The sequence below is a fragment of the Carcharodon carcharias genome, chromosome 2, assembly GCF_017639515.1.
Source record: "Carcharodon carcharias isolate sCarCar2 chromosome 2, sCarCar2.pri, whole genome shotgun sequence".
Classification (NCBI taxonomy): Eukaryota; Metazoa; Chordata; class Chondrichthyes; order Lamniformes; family Lamnidae; genus Carcharodon; species Carcharodon carcharias.
Genome location: NC_054468.1, coordinates 43,727,077 through 43,743,744, shown reverse-complemented (window position 1 = coordinate 43,743,744; position 16,668 = coordinate 43,727,077). Strand labels below are relative to the sequence as shown.

Genomic DNA, 16,668 nt, shown 5'->3' with positions numbered 1-16,668 from the left:
TTGGTGTGTTGAATTGGTAAGCTCACTTGGTCTTCAGTCACGGGCATGACCTTGGGTATGTCTCTGTGCTGATGGCCAAACATGTCAGTGACATAACTCACCTGGCTGTGGAGTGTCACCAACCAAATCAGCTTCACCACCAACCTGGCAGAGTTTGATAGACTTCCGTGGTAGATGGAGGAGGGTTTAATGGTCTGAAGGAGGAAATTCTACCTTAGACCAATCTTTCATATTTTTGGTCTCCTTACTTAAGGAGGGTATACTTGCATCGAAAGCAGAATTGCAAGTATATCTCCCTTTAAGCAGTGGAGTGCGAGAGGGGGACCCTGGGACAGGCAGTCGGCAGCACCTAGAGGATCTAGCATCTAGTCTATACTCAAGTAGGAGTGAGGGTAAAATAAAAACACAGGTCCAAATTCTATTTAGTTAAGATATGCCTGGGGCGCTCAGTCCCATGATTTCCACATCCTGCGCTACGTGGGAAATCCTAGAGGCTCCTAGAGGTCTGAATAACCATGTGTGCAGGAGGTGCCTCCGGCTGGAGCAACTCGAGCTCCGGGTTTTGGAGCTTGGGCAGCAGCTGGGGGCACTACGGTGCATTCACGAGGCTGAGGGGTTCGTGGATAGCACGTTTCATAATGTATTACTGCCCTATTATTCTTACACTTCCCTGAAATTTGATTACATATTTGATCCTCTATCTCTCCCTGACTGGGGGCCTATAGTACATACCCAAAAGCGTGTTTGCCTATTTTGTGTTTTTCACTTCTACCCATATGGCTTCATTTGATGACCCTTCCAAGATATCATTCCCCCCTCATTGCTATAATTGATTCCTTGATCAATATTGCAACCCCCTCCGCAACACCCCCCCAACCCCCCCACCGCCCCCCCCCCCCCAACCTTCTATCCCCCTCTATCTCGTCTGAATACACTATACCCTGCAGCTCGAGGAAGTGCAAGCAGAGAGAGAATCCATGACCGCCAGACAGAAGAAGGGGACCAGGCAGGTAGTGAGGGAATCCACCCAAGTGCATCTCGCACGCAAACCACTTTTCGGCCTTGGAAAATGGTGAGAGTGACGGTTCCTCTGTGAAGGCCAACCAGAGTAAAGGCCATGGCACTGTGGGTTGTCCAGCTGCTCAGGGCAGGAGGAAGAAGTGCGGAAGGGCAATAGTGGTAGGCGATTCATTAGTGAGGGGAGTAGACAGGAGCCTCTGCGGCCATAGACATGACTCCAGGATGGTATTCTGCCTCCGGAGTGCCGGGGTCAAGGATGTTACAGAATAGCTGCAGGGCATTCTGAAGGGGGAGGGTGAACAGCCAAAGGTTGTGGTCCATATTGGGACCAATAACATTGGAAGAAAAAGAAATGAGGTCCTGCAAGCAGACTTTAAGGAGTTAAATAGGAAATTGAAAAGCAGGACTTCAAAGGTAGTAATCTCCAGATTACTCCAGGTGCCACACAGTAGCGAGTACAGGAACAGAAGGATAGAGCAGATCAATGTGTGGCTGGAGAGATGGTGCAGGAGGGAGGGCTTTAGATTCCTGGGGCATTGGGACCGTTTCTGGGGGAGGTGGGACCTGTACGAGTTGGGCGGATTACATCTGAACAGGAACGGGGCCAACATCCTCGAGGAGAAGTTTGTTAATGCTGTTGGGGCGGATTTAAACTAAATTGGCAGGGGGATGGGATTCTGAAAAGTAGTTCAGAGGGGAGAGAAGCTGAGATAGAATTAGAAGTTAAAACGCTAGTAAGTGAGTCTGGAAGGCCGACGAAATCTAAGCTAGATATGAAAGGAGTGAGTTTAGCAAGGCTAAATGGAATATATTTTAATGCAGGGAGCCTGAGGTATAAGACAGACAAGCTGAGGGTACAGATAGGCACATGGGAGTGTGATATCATAGCTATAACCAAGACTTGGCTAAAAGAAGGGCAGGATTAGCAGCTCAACATTCTGGTTATAGGGTATTCAGACGAGATAGAGAGGGGGATAGAAGAGGGGTAGGGGTTGCAATATTGATCAAGGAATCAATTATAGCAGCAAGGAGGGATGATATCTTGGAAGGATCATCAAATGAAGCCAAATGGGTAGAAGTGAAAAACACAAAAGGGGCAAACACGCTGTTGGATGTGTACTATAGGCCCCCAAACAGGGAGGGATAGAGGGTCAAATATGTATCAAATTTCAGGGAAGTATAAGAGTAATAGGGCAGTAATAGTAGGGGATTTTAACTACCCAAACATTAACTGGAATAGTTTTAGTGTGTAAGGTAGGGAAGGAGCAAAATTCTTAACTTGCATCCAGGAGAACTTTTTAGACAGTATGTAGAAAGCCCAACAAGGGAGGGGGCAGTTCTCAACTTAATATTTGGAAATGAGCCTGAGTAGGTGGAAGGCGTATCAATAGGGGAGCATTTTGGAGATAGTGACCATAACTCAGTTAGATTTTGGATAGTTATAGAAAAGGATATGGTTGGGCCAGGAGCTGGGGAAAGGCTAATTTTACTAAGATGTGATATGATTTGGCCCAAGTGGACTGGGAGCAGCTACTTGCAGACGAAACTGTGTCAGAGCATTGGGAGGCATTCAAGGGGAAATAGCGAGACTACATGGCAAATATGTTCCCATAAAGACAAATGAGGGACCAAGACCGGAAAACCCTGGATGTCAAGAGATATAAAGAATAGGATTAAGAAAAAAGGGAAGCTCATGGCAGATACTGAGGGCTTAATACAGCAGAGTCCTTAGGGGTGTATACAAAGTGCAGAGGGGATCTTAAAAAGGAAATTAAGAAAGCTAAGAGAGTGCATGAGAAAGCATTAATAATATAAAAACAAAAAAACTGGATGCTGGAAATCCAAAACAAAAACAAAAATAGAATTACCTGGAAAAACTCAGCAGGTCTGGCAGCATCGGCGGAGAAGAAAAGAGTTGACGTTTCGAGTCCTCATGACCCTTCGACAGAACTTGAGTTCGAGTCCAAGAAAGAGTTGAAATATAAGCTGGTTTAAGGTGTGTGTGTGGGGGGCAGAGAGAGAGAGAGAGAGAGAAGTGGAGGGGGGGTGTGGTTGTAGGGACAAACAAGCAGTGATAGAAGCAGATCATCAAAAGATGTCAACAACAATAGTACAGAAGAACACATAGGTGTTAAAGTTAAAGTTGGTGATATTATCTAAACGAATGTGCTAATTAAGAATGGATGGTAGGGCACTCAAGGTATAGCTCTAGTGGGGGTGGGGAGAGCATAAAAGATTTTTTAAAAAAATTTTTTTTAAAAAATAGGTGGGAAAAGGAAAATCTTTATAATTTATTGGAAAAAAAAGGAAGGGGGAAACAGAAAGGGGGTGGGGATGGGGGAGGGAGCTCACGACCTAAAGTTGTTGAATTCAATATTCAGTCCGGAAGGCTGTAAAGTGCCTAGTCGGAAGATGAGGTGTTGTTCCTCCAGTTTGCGTTGGGCTTCACTGGAACAATGCAGCAAGCCAAGGACAGACATGTGGGCAAGAGAGCAGGGTGGAGTGTTAAAATGGCAAGCGACAGGGAGGTTTGGGTCATTCTTGCGGACAGACCGCAGGTGTTCTGCAAAGCGGTCGCCCAGTAAGCATTGTTGGGTTAAATAAAGGAAAACCCAAAGAGATTTTTTAAATATATAAAGAGCAAGAGGATAACTAAGGAAAGAGTAAGGCCAATTAGGGACCATAGAGGTAATCTGTGTGTGGACCCGGAAGACATGGGTGCAGTCCTCAATGAATACTTTGCGTCAGTCTTCACAATGGAAAAGGACAACGCAGGTATAGACATCAGGGTGGAGGACTGTGAAATATTAAAGGAAATTAACATAGAGAGAGAGGAGGTACTTGCGAATTTAACGGCCTTGAAGGCTGATAAATCTGCAGGCCCGGATGAGATGTATGCCAGGCTGTTGAGGGAGGCAAGGGAAGAGGTATCAGGGACCCTGGCAATAATTTTCAAATCCGCTCTGGTCACAGGTGAGGTGCCAGAGGACTGGAGGACTGCTAACATTGTCCCATTATTAAAAAAGGGAGGAAAGGAGAGACCAAGAAATTACAGGCCAGTCAGTCTAACCACTGTGGTGTGGAAATTACTAGAAAGAGCTCTGAGGGACTGAATATATCTGCACTTGGAGAGACACAGATTAATCAGGGGTAGTCAGCATGGATTTGTTAAGGGAAGGCTGTGTTTGACAAATTTGATCGAATTTTTTTGAGGAGTGACCAGGAGTGTTGATGAGGGTAATGCATTTGATGTGGTCTACATGGACTTTAGCAAGGCTGTTGATAAGGTCCCTCATGGCAGATTGGTCAAGGCAAAGTGGCACATTGGATCCAAAATTGGCTGAGAGGCATGAAGCAGAGGGTGATGGTAGGGGGATGCTTCTGTGACTGGAAGTCTGTTTCCAGTGGGGTTCCGGAGGGCTCAGTGCTGGGTCCTTGCTGTTTGTGGTGTGCATAGATGATTTGGACTTAAATGGAGGGGGTCTGATCAGAAAGTTCACGGATTACATGAAAATTGGTAGGGTGGTAAATAGTGAGGAGGACAGCCATAAGCTGCAGAAGATTATCAATGAACTGGTCAGGTGGGCAGAGCAGTGGCAAATGGAATTCAACCCAGAAAAATGTGAGGTAATGCACTTGGGGAGGGTTAACAAGGCAAGAGATTACACTATGAATGGTAGGACCCTGGAAAGTACTGAAGATCAAAAGGACCTTGCTGTGCATATCCATGGATCCCTGAAGGTAGCAGGGCAGGTGGATAAGGTGGTTAAAAAGGCATATGGGATATTTACCTTTATTAGCCGAGGCATAAAATACAAGAGCACAGAGGTTATGCTGGAACTGTATAAAACACTGGTTAGGCCACAACCAGAGTACTGTGTGCAGTTATGGTCACCACATTATAGCAAGGATGTGATTGCACTGGAGGAGATGCAAAGGAGATTAAACAGGATGCTGCCTGGGCCGGAGGGTCTGAGCTATGAGAAAGGATTGGATAGGCTGGGGTTCTTTTCCTTGGAGCAACGAAGGTTGAGAGGGGACCTGATAGAGGTGTATAAGATTATGAGGGGCATAGGTATAGTGGATAGGAAGGCACTTTTTCCATTAGTAGAGTGGTCAATGACCAGGCGGCATAGATTTAAGGTAAGAGTTAGAAGGCTAAGAGGGGAGTTGAGGATAAATTTTTTCACCCAGAGGGTGGTGGGATTCTGGAACTCACTGCCTGAAAGGGTGGTTGAGTCAGAAACTGTCGTAACATTTAAGAAGTATTTAGATATTCACTTGCATTGCCATAGCCTCCAGGGCTACGGGCCAAGCACTGGAAAACGGGATTAATGAGTCAGATCTTTGTTGATCAGTACAGACACGGTGGGTTAAATAGCTTCCTTTTGTGCTCTAATTGTCCAAATGTTTCTCCTCTAGATATGTGGCTATACTGGTTTCTGAACTATATTTAAATCACTGCTTTATAATGTAAAATGTACATTCGAGTGTAGTCAAAGTAGGGGCATGAGGAATTTTAGCGTAAAATTACATGATAAAACAAACACCACTTTCCTATATAATTTCAGTGCAACTTGCAGCAATGTTGCAAATTATGATGCAAAGTAATTGCTTTCCATTGAAACACTAAGTTTTCAGAATACTTGTAGTTATGAGTTAAACTTACATTTAGTATTATTTTCCTGAAATATGGTATTCTTCCTGGATATGAACTTGAACGCATACTCATTTTGCCACACAATGATATCTTACTCAATTTTTAGCACCTACTTCCCAATCTCTGCTGTGTTGCCCACGTGCTTAATCTATCAATTTTTCTAATGTTATGCTCCTGACTGCACTACTTATTATGCCATCAATCTTAGCGTCATCAGCAGAGTTTGATATTCAGCTATCTATTGTTATCTAAGTAATTAATAAATTTAGCGAATGGCTGAATCCCCAATTGTTTGTGTGTTCATGAATAATTTATTGGGGTCTACTATACAAGTTTCATTGCCAACACCCATCCTTCAAAATGTCGCTGCAGCAACTAATTGCACATTTATAATGAAAGGACTCGAAAATAACTGGGAGGAAGTTTTGCTACAGCCATACAATGCCCTGGTTAAATCACACCTGGAATACTGTGTGCAGTTCTAGATACCACCCCTTAGAAAGGAGGGGTGACCTTGAGGCAAAGATTCAACAGAATTTTAACAGAGGTCCAAGGATTAGATTACGAGGAGAGATTACCTAAACTAAGCTTGTATTCCGGGGTATGTGGAAAACTAAAGGGTTATTTGAGGTTTTCAAGGATTTTGAAAGAAATTGATAGGATAGATAAATATTTCTCCCTCTGTCCAGGTAGTTTAGGACAAGAGAACATTTAGTCAGGCAATTCAGAAGAGAAGTATGCAACTCATTACCACAAAAAGTAGAAATGAGCTAATTAATCATTTTAACCCTGAAATTGATTGCTTTTTATTAACCAAGGATATTGTGATATGGAGCCAAGGCGGGTGAATGGAGTTAGGATTCAGGTATGACATTATATCATTGAATAGTGTAACAGGTTTGCGGGGCTAAATAGCCAACTCCTTTTCTTATGCTCCAATCATCAAGTTGATAAAATTACTCCAAGATATGCACAAAAATATCTCCCTGTTTATCAAACTGAGCAGAATTAAGTGATTCAGTGAACATACTCACTTAACCTAGTTGGGGCACGTTTTGGTTTATAGGAAGGACTTGACAAAACAAAAAATTGAAAGCAATTATGACATGAGAAACATTACAAGTCAGAACAATTGCAAGTCAAACATTAAGTCAGAATAGCAAGGGCTTTTAAATATGTGAAAAACAAGTTTCAAAGTCCACTGGGCTAGAAGGTGAAGAGAGGGATAGATAGTAAAGGAACCTTTATGCATTGAATGAATTACATTCAAAGTAGTAGTAATCAAATATTCATCCCTCATTCAAACTCCACTTACAAACAAATTGTAGCCAAATAGTACAAAATAAAGTCTCGAAGTAGGATATTTCAAACCTAAGTTCTTTAGTCCAATTTGTAGTAGAACAGTGCCATGTGAAGTCTAAGAAACAATGTAATGGCATATGTACCGCTACGAATAATTGCCTTGTGTAGTGCTAAGATAGACTATCAGCATGTGAGTAAAGTGCCATAAATAAGAACTCAAACAATATCCCTTGGTCCCCATCTAATATGTAAACAATGCAACATGTACAGCTACAACCTACACCCTTCCCCTCATCTCCTCTGCATTCTCCTCCTTGTCTTCCTCCTACCTCCCAAGCTTTGAACTATTCCTCCTTGTAACTAGGTTATACTAAAACCTAGAGAAATATTTGGAACTATGATCCATTTTATTTTAATTAAAATAAGGATTTTAACCCAGACAACCAACTGACAAACCTAATTTAATCACTAAGCATATATTTTACTACAATGCTCATAGACTTCAAAATCACAAGTTTATATTAAAGGCTTCCAGAAAATAATAGTTAGAAACGCAAGTAAAATTACAGGTTAAAAAGTGCACAACTCTGAACTTTAAATTGTTGATTTATAATAAACTCAACTAAAATGTATACTTCGTTTCATAGATTTCAAAAAAGAGTGGGCTGGAAGGAAGGAAAGTAAAAAAGCAGAACCTGATTAACGAAGTAACACTTTTTACCAGCTCATCTTCATTCCCTTTGTTGATAAAATTATTTTCTTCTTTAGCCATTTTGTTTCACAAACTCGACTTCGCTTATTTGATTACTGTTAGAACAAAAAATGTTCAAGAAAATTAATAATGGAAGTTTAGCAAGAATATATAATTGGTTAACTGAAGTGTTATAAGATAAATACATAGAATGAATTGTTCCATATTCTAAGCTGTGGAACTGGTATATATCCACACTTACCATAAAATCTGTTTAAGAATAATGTTTGTGCTGTTGGAATATTAAATATTAAAAATATTTTTAAATATATTAAATATTAAAAATTAATGTTTCATTCAAACATGTCCTATCCTTCAACCAATTAATAAGAATTAATTCAAAAAAATGGCTCTTAATGCAACATTTAACCAAATTACACATTCTACATAACAGGAAAATATCTATTGATCCAAGTTAGTCAAAAGTTCTAACAATATCACTTATATACTGCAATACCTCATTGTTTACCATAATCAACTTCAACTTTAAGAACTATTACATTACATTGCTGGCTAAACTATATTCCAACAGCCCATTTGCTATACAATTTACAGCAGTATGTATATCCCCTGTCCTCAAGCTGCCAAGAACTCTAGTAATAAAAAGTCCAATAGTTCAACTGTGGAGCAGACTTTCCAATACTGAAACTAAAAGTTAACAACACTTGAAAAATATAATTGATGGTTAATTGTTACTTACATAATTTTAGGTATTATATATATATATATATATATATATATATATATATATTTTATATATAAATAGCTTTGACTGCTCAGGTAGTTTACAGTTACTCTCACAGTTTGAGATTGTGTGATGCACTTGGCATCTGAGGCTACACATCACAAATGAAGTACTTGCTTTGAAACATTGCTCTTAACTTCTTTTTAACTCATCACAAACACAATAGTACCATTACATTTTGGCAAAGTTATTTAAAAGATACAAACAATAAAAGTCAACTGTTACATTCGTACAAAGGATGTAGTCCAGTCTTATTATACTCCAATGGAGCCTTCATTATTCGTTGATGCATGCAACTCCACAAATTCAATGATACAGGTTCCGTATGCATGAGGTCAACCTGATTTTATCTGCAAGTTGACGGCCTACAGGTTATAGTCCTGACCAAGCCCTTCCTAGAATTTTCAGTAATCTCATTTGCACAGTACTTCATATTTTATTACAAAACAAAAGCAATTTATTTGTTGCAGGAGAGGGCTAAAAGGGGAAGTGATTTAAGTGAAACCATAGCTGTCAGCAGAAAATAATGCAATTCTGATGACAATACTTCCAAGAATCATTATGTCCCATTATTTTTTAACACATGAATTCTATGCTTAGGTTGTAGGCAATTTTATTGTTGGGAATGGCATTCTATCAATTTTATTGTTGGGAATGGCATTCTATCAATTGTAAGCACCAAATGTACATACCAAGATCTGCCTCAGTTAAGTATGCAGATACTGCCCCAAAATCTAAATATTTCACCTTAATCCACCAATGTGACTCATTTCACTTCAGAACACAGCTAGCCCATTTCCAGTTTAGTGATATAGCCAATTTTGTGCAGATGCAGTCTTACACCATCAACTGTGAATTTGATTTGAGCACACGCAAACTCCTTACCATCCAGCAGAGCAGGTTGATATCTCATTATTCTGGATCGATAGGGGAGTGTTTGATGTAGTCTACATGGATTTTAGCAAGGCTTTTGACAAGGTCTCACATGGCAGGCTGATCAGAAAAGTAAATGCCCATTGTATGCAAGGAAAGGTGGCAAGTTTGATTCAAAATTGGCTCAGTTTCAAGAAGCAAAAGGTAATTGTCCAGTGGCGTTTGTGTGACTGGAAGGTTATTTCCAGTGGGGTTCCACAGGGCCCAAGGTACTAGACAATGTTAAATGCAAGATACTGCGGATGCTGGAAATCTGAAATAAAAACAAAAATAGCTGGAAAAACTCAGCAGCTCTGACAGCATCTGCGGAGAGGACTACAGTTAATGTTTCGAGTTTGTATGACTTATCAGAACTAAGGAAATAAAGAAATGAGGTGAAATATAAGCTGGTTGAGGGGGGTGGGACAGGTAGAGCTGGATAGAAGGCTAGTGATAGGTGGAGGCAAAGAAGAGATTGCCAAAGATGTCATAGACAAAAGGACAAAGGGGTGTTGACGGTGGTGGTATTAGCTAAGGAATGTGCTATTGGTGGCATTAAGGGTAGAAAGCGGGACAGGCAAGTGACAGATAGCCCTAGTGTGGGTTGGGTGGGGGGGGAAGGGATCGAAATAGGCTAAAAGGTGGAGATAAAACAATGAATGGAAATAAATTTAAAAATAATGGAAATAGGTGGGAAAAGAAAATATATTTAAAAAAATAAATTATTGGCAAAGGGGGGATTGGAAAGGGGTTGGGGATGGAAGAGGGAGTTCATGATCTGAAGTTGTTGAACTCAAGATGAAGTGCTGTTCCTCCAGTTTACGTTGAGCTTCACTGGAACATTGCAGCACGCCAAGGACGGACATGTTGGCATGAGAGCTGGTTGGTGTGTTGAAATGGCAAGCGACAGGGAGGTTTGGGTCATGTTTGCAGACAGACCAAAGGTGTTCCACAAAGTGGTCACCCAGTCTGCGTTTGGTCTCTCCAATGTAGAGGGGAGTGCAAGTGAAATGCTGCTTCACTTGAAAGGAGTGTTTGGGCCCTTGGACGGTAAGGAGGGGGGAAGTAAAGGGGCAGGTGTTGCACCTTCCGCAGTTGCATGAGAAGGTGCTGTGGGAGGGGGTTGAGGTGTAGGGGGTGATGGAGGATCTTTTCATTGAGAACTGTAGGCGTGACCTCCATCCCCCACCAGGGTGATCTGAGGGCTCTCCACTTCTTCCTCGAACAGAGGCCCGAACAATCCCCATCCACAACCACTCTCCTCCGTCTGGCTGAACTTGTTCTCTCACTGAACAATTTCTCCTTAAACTCATCTCACTTCCTCCAAATAAAAGGTGTGGCTATGGGTACCCGCATAGGTCCCTGTTATGCCTGTCTCTTTATGGGGTATGTGGAACATTCCTTGTTCCAGTCCTATTCAGGCCCCCTCCCACAACTCTTTCTCCGGTACATTGATGACTGCTTCGGTGCCGCTTCATGCTCTCATCTGGACCTGGAAAATTTATTAATTTTGCTTCCAATTTCCACCCCTCCATCATTTTCACATGGTCCATCATTGACACTTCCCTTCCCTTCCTTGACTTCTCTGTCCTTTAATATTCATTACAAACCTACTGACTCCCACAGCTACCTCAACTACAGCTCCTCACACCCCGCTTCCTGTAAGGACTCCATCCCATTCTCTCAGTTCCTTTGCCTCCGTCGCACCTGTTCTGATTATGCCATTTTCCAAAACAGTTCCTCTGACATGTCTTCCTTCTTCCTCAACCAAGGTTTTCTACCCACGGTGGTTGACAAGGCCCTCAATTGTGTCTGGCCCATCTCCCACGCATCCGCCCTCACAACTTCCTCTCCCTCCCAGAAACATGATAGGGTCCCCCTTGTCCTCACTTATCACCCCACCAGCCTCCGCGTTCAAAGGATCATCCTCCGCCATTTCCGCCAACTCCAGCATGATGCCACCACCAAACACATCTTCCCTTCACCCCCCCGGCGGTATTCCCCAGGGATAGTTCCCTCCGGGACACCCTGGTTCACTCCGCCCATTACCCCCTACATCTCAACCGCCCCCCCTGCCAACGGCACCTTCCCATGCAACCACAGAAGGCGCAACACCTGGCCCTTTACTTTCCCCCTCCTCACCATCCAAGGGCCCAAACACTCCTTTCAAGTGAAGCAGCACTTCACTTGCACTTCCCTCAATTTAGTCTACTGCATTCGCTGCTCCCAATGTGGTCTCCTCTACATTGAAGAGGCCAAACGCAGACTGGGTGACCACTCTGTCTGCAAGCATGACCCAGACCTCCCTGTCGCTTGCCATTTCAACACACCACCCTGCTCTCATGCCCACATGTCTGTCCTTGGCCTGCTGCAATGTTCCAGTGAAGCTCAATGCAAACTGGAGGAACAGCACCTCATCTTCCGACTAGGCACTTTACAGCCTTCCGGACTTAACACTGAGTTCAACAACTTCAGGTCAGAACTCTCTCCTCCATCCCCACCCCCTTTTACCAATAATTAATATTTTTTTTTAATATATTTTTCTTTTCTCGCCTATTTCCATCCATTGTTTTATCTCCACCTTTTAGCCTATTTCGATCCCTTCCCCCCACCCCACCCCCACCAGGGCTATCTGTCACTTGCTCGTCCTGCTTTCTACCCTTAATGTCACCAAGAGCACATCCTTAGCTAATATCACCACCATCAACACCCCTTTGTCCTTTTGTCTACGACATCTTTGGCAATCTCTTCTTTGCCTCCACCTTTCACTGTCCCACCCCACCCCCCCCTCCCCCACCCCCCAACCTAATTTCTATATTTCCTTAGTTCTGATGAAGAGTCATATGGACTCAAAACGTTAACTGTATTCCTCTCCGCAGATGCTGTCAGACCTACTAGACAATGTTTCCTGTTAGCTCTGTGGCTACAAGTCTTTGTGCAAATAGCACACAAATCAGTCCCTTTAAATTACCAAATGTGGTTGGTCATGCAAAAAAAATTAGGGGGGCCACACAATTAAACCCATCGACCATACACTCAAAGGTTAGTGGGGAGGTTAGCACTAGAACCATAGCGGTATACATCAATAACTTAGACTTAACAGTAAGGGGCAAGATTAAGAAGTTTGCAGATGATACAAAAATTGGCCATGTGGTTGATAATGAGGAAGAAAGCTACAGACTGCAGGAAGATATCTTAAACTGATGGGCAAAGAAAATGGCAAATGAAATTCAATCTGGAGAAGTGTGAGACAATGCGTTTGGGGAGGACAAAGAAAGCAAGTGAATACACAATAAATGGTAGAATTCTGAGAAGTGTAGAGGGACAGGGGGCGGGCCTTGGAGTGCATGTGCACAAATCCCTACAGTGGCCGAGAAGGCATAGATGTTATTTTCCTTTATTGGCTGAAAGCATAAGAACAGCAAGGTTAAGGTAGAACTGTATAAAACACTATTTAGACCACAACTAGATTACTCTGTACAGTTCTAGTCACCACATTGTAAGAAGGCTGTGATCACTTTAGAGACAGCACAGAGGGATTTACAAGATTGTTGCCAGAAATAGAGAATTATAGCTACGAGGAAAGATCGAATTGGCTGGAGTTGTATTCTTTGGAATAGAGGAGACTGAGGAAAATTTAATTGAAGTGTCTAAAATTATGAGTTTATAAGATAGAATGGATAGGAAGGTCCCACTTCGGTTAGTTAAGAGTTCAATAACCAGAGGACAAATTTAAATTCATTGGTAGAAGGATTAGGGAGTGGCTAAGGAGTAAATTTCTTTTTACCACCCAGAGTGGCTGGGAGTTTGAAACTCACTGCGTGAAGGGGTGGTGAAGCAGAAACACATCACTTGAGATGCCATAACCTAAGGATTACGGACTAAGGGTTGGAACGTGGCAATAGGCTGGATAGCTCTTTTCCAGCTGTCACAGGCACGACAGGCTCAATAGCCCCCTTCTGTCCCCCTCTGGGGATCTTCCCTCCACTGCTTCCAACCACAGCCCACTTCTACCTCCTTCCCAAATCCACAAACAGGTCTGTAGACCAACCGTGTCCCATGGAACTTATTTCTTCCTATATTGACTCCATTCTCTCTCCCCTTGACCAGTCTCTTCCCACCTACATCCGTGATTCCTCTGATGCCCAATGTCATATCAACAATTTCCAGTTTCCTGGCCCTAACCGCCTCCTGTTCACCATGAACATCCAGTCCCTCTACACCTCCATCCCCCACCAGGATGGTCTGAAGGCTCTCCGCTTCTTCCTCGAACAGAGGCCCTAACAATCTCCATCCACCAAACTCTCCTCCGCCTGGCTGAACTAGTTCTTTCACTGAACATTTTCTCCTTTAACTTATCTCACTTCCTCCAAATAAAAGGTGTGGCTATGGGTACCCACATGGACCCCAGTTATGCCTTTCTCTTTATGGGGTACGTGGAACATTCCTTGTTTCAGTCCTACTCAGGCCCCCTCCCACAACTTTTTTCTGTACATCAATGCCTGTTTCGGTGCCAGTTCATGCTCTCATCTGGACCTGGAAAAATGTTATCAAATTTTGCTTCCAATTTCCACCCCTCTATCACCTTCACATCGCCCATCTCCGACACTTCCCTCCATTTCCTTGACCTCTCTGTCTCCATTTCTGGTGATAGACTATCCACCAATATTCATTACAAGCCCAACGAATCCCACAGCTACCTTGACTACAGCTCCTCACACCCTGCTTCCTGTAAGGAATCCATCCCATTCTCTCAGTTCCTTTGCCTCCTTCGCATCTGTTCTGATGATGCCTCTTTCCAAAACAGCACTTCTGACATGTCTTCCTTCTTCATTGACCGAGGTTTCCCACCCACTGTGGTTGACAGGGCCCTCAACTGTGTCCGACCCATCTCCCATGCCTCTGCCCTCACACCTTCCTCTCCCTTCCAGAGCCATGATAGAGTTCCTTTTATCCTCATTTTCCATCCCACCAACCTCCGCATTCAAAGGATCATCCTTCTCCATTTCCGCAAACTCCAGCATGATGCCACCACCAAACACATCTTCCCCTCACAGTCCCTCACCCCCCATCAGTATTCCACAGGGATCGTTCCCTCCAGGACACCCTGGTCCGCTCCTCCATCACCCCCAACACCTCATCCTTTTCCCATGGCACCTTCCCATGCAATCGCAGAAGGTGCAACATCTGCCCCATTAACTCCTCCCTCCTCACTGTCCAAGGGTCCAAACACTCCTTTCAAGTGAAGCAGTGCTTCACTTGTACCTCCTTCAATTTGGTCTAATGCATTCATTGCTCCCAATGCAGTCTCCTCTACATTGGGGAGGCCAAAGGCAGACTGGATGACTGCTTTGCGGAACACCTTCGGTCTGTCTGCAGGCATGACCCAAACCTTCCTGTCACTTGCCATTTCAATACACCATCCTGCTCTCAAGCCCACATGTCCGTCCTTGGCATGCTGCAAAGTTCCAGTGAAGCCCAATGTAAAATGGAGGAGCAGCACCTTATCTTCCGATTAGGCACGTTACAGCCTTCCGGATTTAACATTGAAGTCAACAACTCCAGACCATGAACTATCTCCTCTATCTACACCCCACTTTTTATCCTTTTTTCCCAAAATTCATTTTTATTTTTTATCCACTTTATTTTATTTTCATTCATTTATTCATCATTTCATCCCCCTTTTTATCCCCCCATTTTTATCCCATTTTCAATTCCTTTTTCCTCCCCCCACCACCTCTCCCCACCCCACTCCCACAAGGACCATCTGTTACTTGTTCATGTTGTTCTTTTCAGAGTGCTTTTGCCTGTCCTATTATCACATTCTGCTTTCTTACCTTAATGCCACAATCAGCATCTTTTTTAGCCCTCACCGCTACAATTAGCACTCCCTTTGTCCTTTTGTTTACGACATCTTTGTCAATCTCTCCTTTGCCTCCACCTATCGCTGGCCTTCTATCCAGCTTCACCTGCTCCACACACCCCTCTTAAACAGTATAAATTTAATCACATTTCTACTTCTCTGTAGCTCTGAAGAGTCACATGGAATCGAAATGTCAACGCTGTTTCTCTCTCCACAGATACTGTCAGACCTGCTGAGCTTTTCCCAACATTTTCTGTTTTTATTTCAGATTTACAGCATCCGCAGTATTTTGCTTATTTCACTGATATATTATCCCCTTCTCCATGATCCCTTATCATGCACAATAAACTTTAATGTTACAACTTATCAAAGACTTGCTAAAAATCCAAAAATACTATGTCCATAGATTTTCCTTTATCTATGCTGCTAGTTAAATCCTCAAAAAATTCAAATAAAATTTCACTTTCATAAAACTACATTGACCTTGCCAATTCATATTATTATTCTCTAAGTGCCTTGTTACCACATCCTTAACAATGGATTCCAGAATTTCACTGATGACTAACATCAGGCTAACTGGCCTGTGGTCCCCCATTTCCTTGCTCCCTCCTTTCTTGAATAGTGGTGTTATATTTGCTACCTTAAATCAACAGGGAGCACTCCAGTATCTAAGAAATTTTGGAAGATTACAACCAGTGCATTGGGTCCCGCCAAGGCCACTCAGTTCCAGATCTCTTTACAGCCTTTGTCCAAACATAGGTGGAAGAGCTAATTTCAAAAAGTGAGGTGACAGGGTGAGAGTGACATCCCTTGACATCACAACAGTATTTCACCAAGTGTGCCATCAAGGAGCCCTAGCTAATCTGGAGTCAATGGGGAATCAGGAGAAACCTCTACATTAGGTGGAAGCATACCTAGCACAAATGAAGATGGTTGTGGCTGTTGGCGGGCAATCATCTCAGCGCCAGCACATAGCAATAGTTCTACAAAGTAGTGTCTTAGGCTCAATCATCTTCAGTTGTTTTATCAATGGCCTTCCCTCCAACATAAGTCAGAATGTGGAATGTTTGCTGATGATTGTAGTGATCAATACAATTTACAACTCCTCTGATATTGAATCCACAACCTCTACCACCTAGAAAAAGAACATCAGATACATGGGAACCCCACCACCTGCAAGGTCCCCTCCAAGCTACACACTATCCTCACTTGGAACTATATCGTCCTTCCTTTACCATTGCTGACAAAAAAACCTGGAGCTCTCATCCAAACAACACTCTGGGTGTACCTACACCACACAGGCTGCAGTGGCTCTGTAGTTCAAAGGCGGCAGCTCACCACCCACCTTCTCAGGGCCAATTAAAGACGGGCAACAAATGCTGGCTTTGCCAGTGATGTTCACGTCCCATGAACAA

General features: G+C 43.0%; 1 protein-coding gene across 6 annotated transcripts in view; it reads right to left on the bottom strand.

The window, feature by feature from the left end:
* The window catches only part of atp13a3 (ATPase 13A3), a 187,182-nt gene that overhangs the window by 161,354 nt on the left and 9,160 nt on the right, over window positions 1–16,668 (bottom strand). For 5 of the 6 annotated variants that reach the window (XM_041211022.1, XM_041211039.1, XM_041211072.1 and 2 more), the window contains exon 2: window positions 7,704–7,789. In XM_041211022.1, coding sequence (XP_041066956.1) covers window positions 7,704–7,754 — 51 coding nt within the window. In that variant the 5' untranslated portion in view covers window positions 7,755–7,789. Of the gene's footprint in view, window positions 1–7,677; window positions 7,790–16,668 lie in introns of those variants that run through there. The other variant, XM_041211049.1, reaches the window with a different exon arrangement.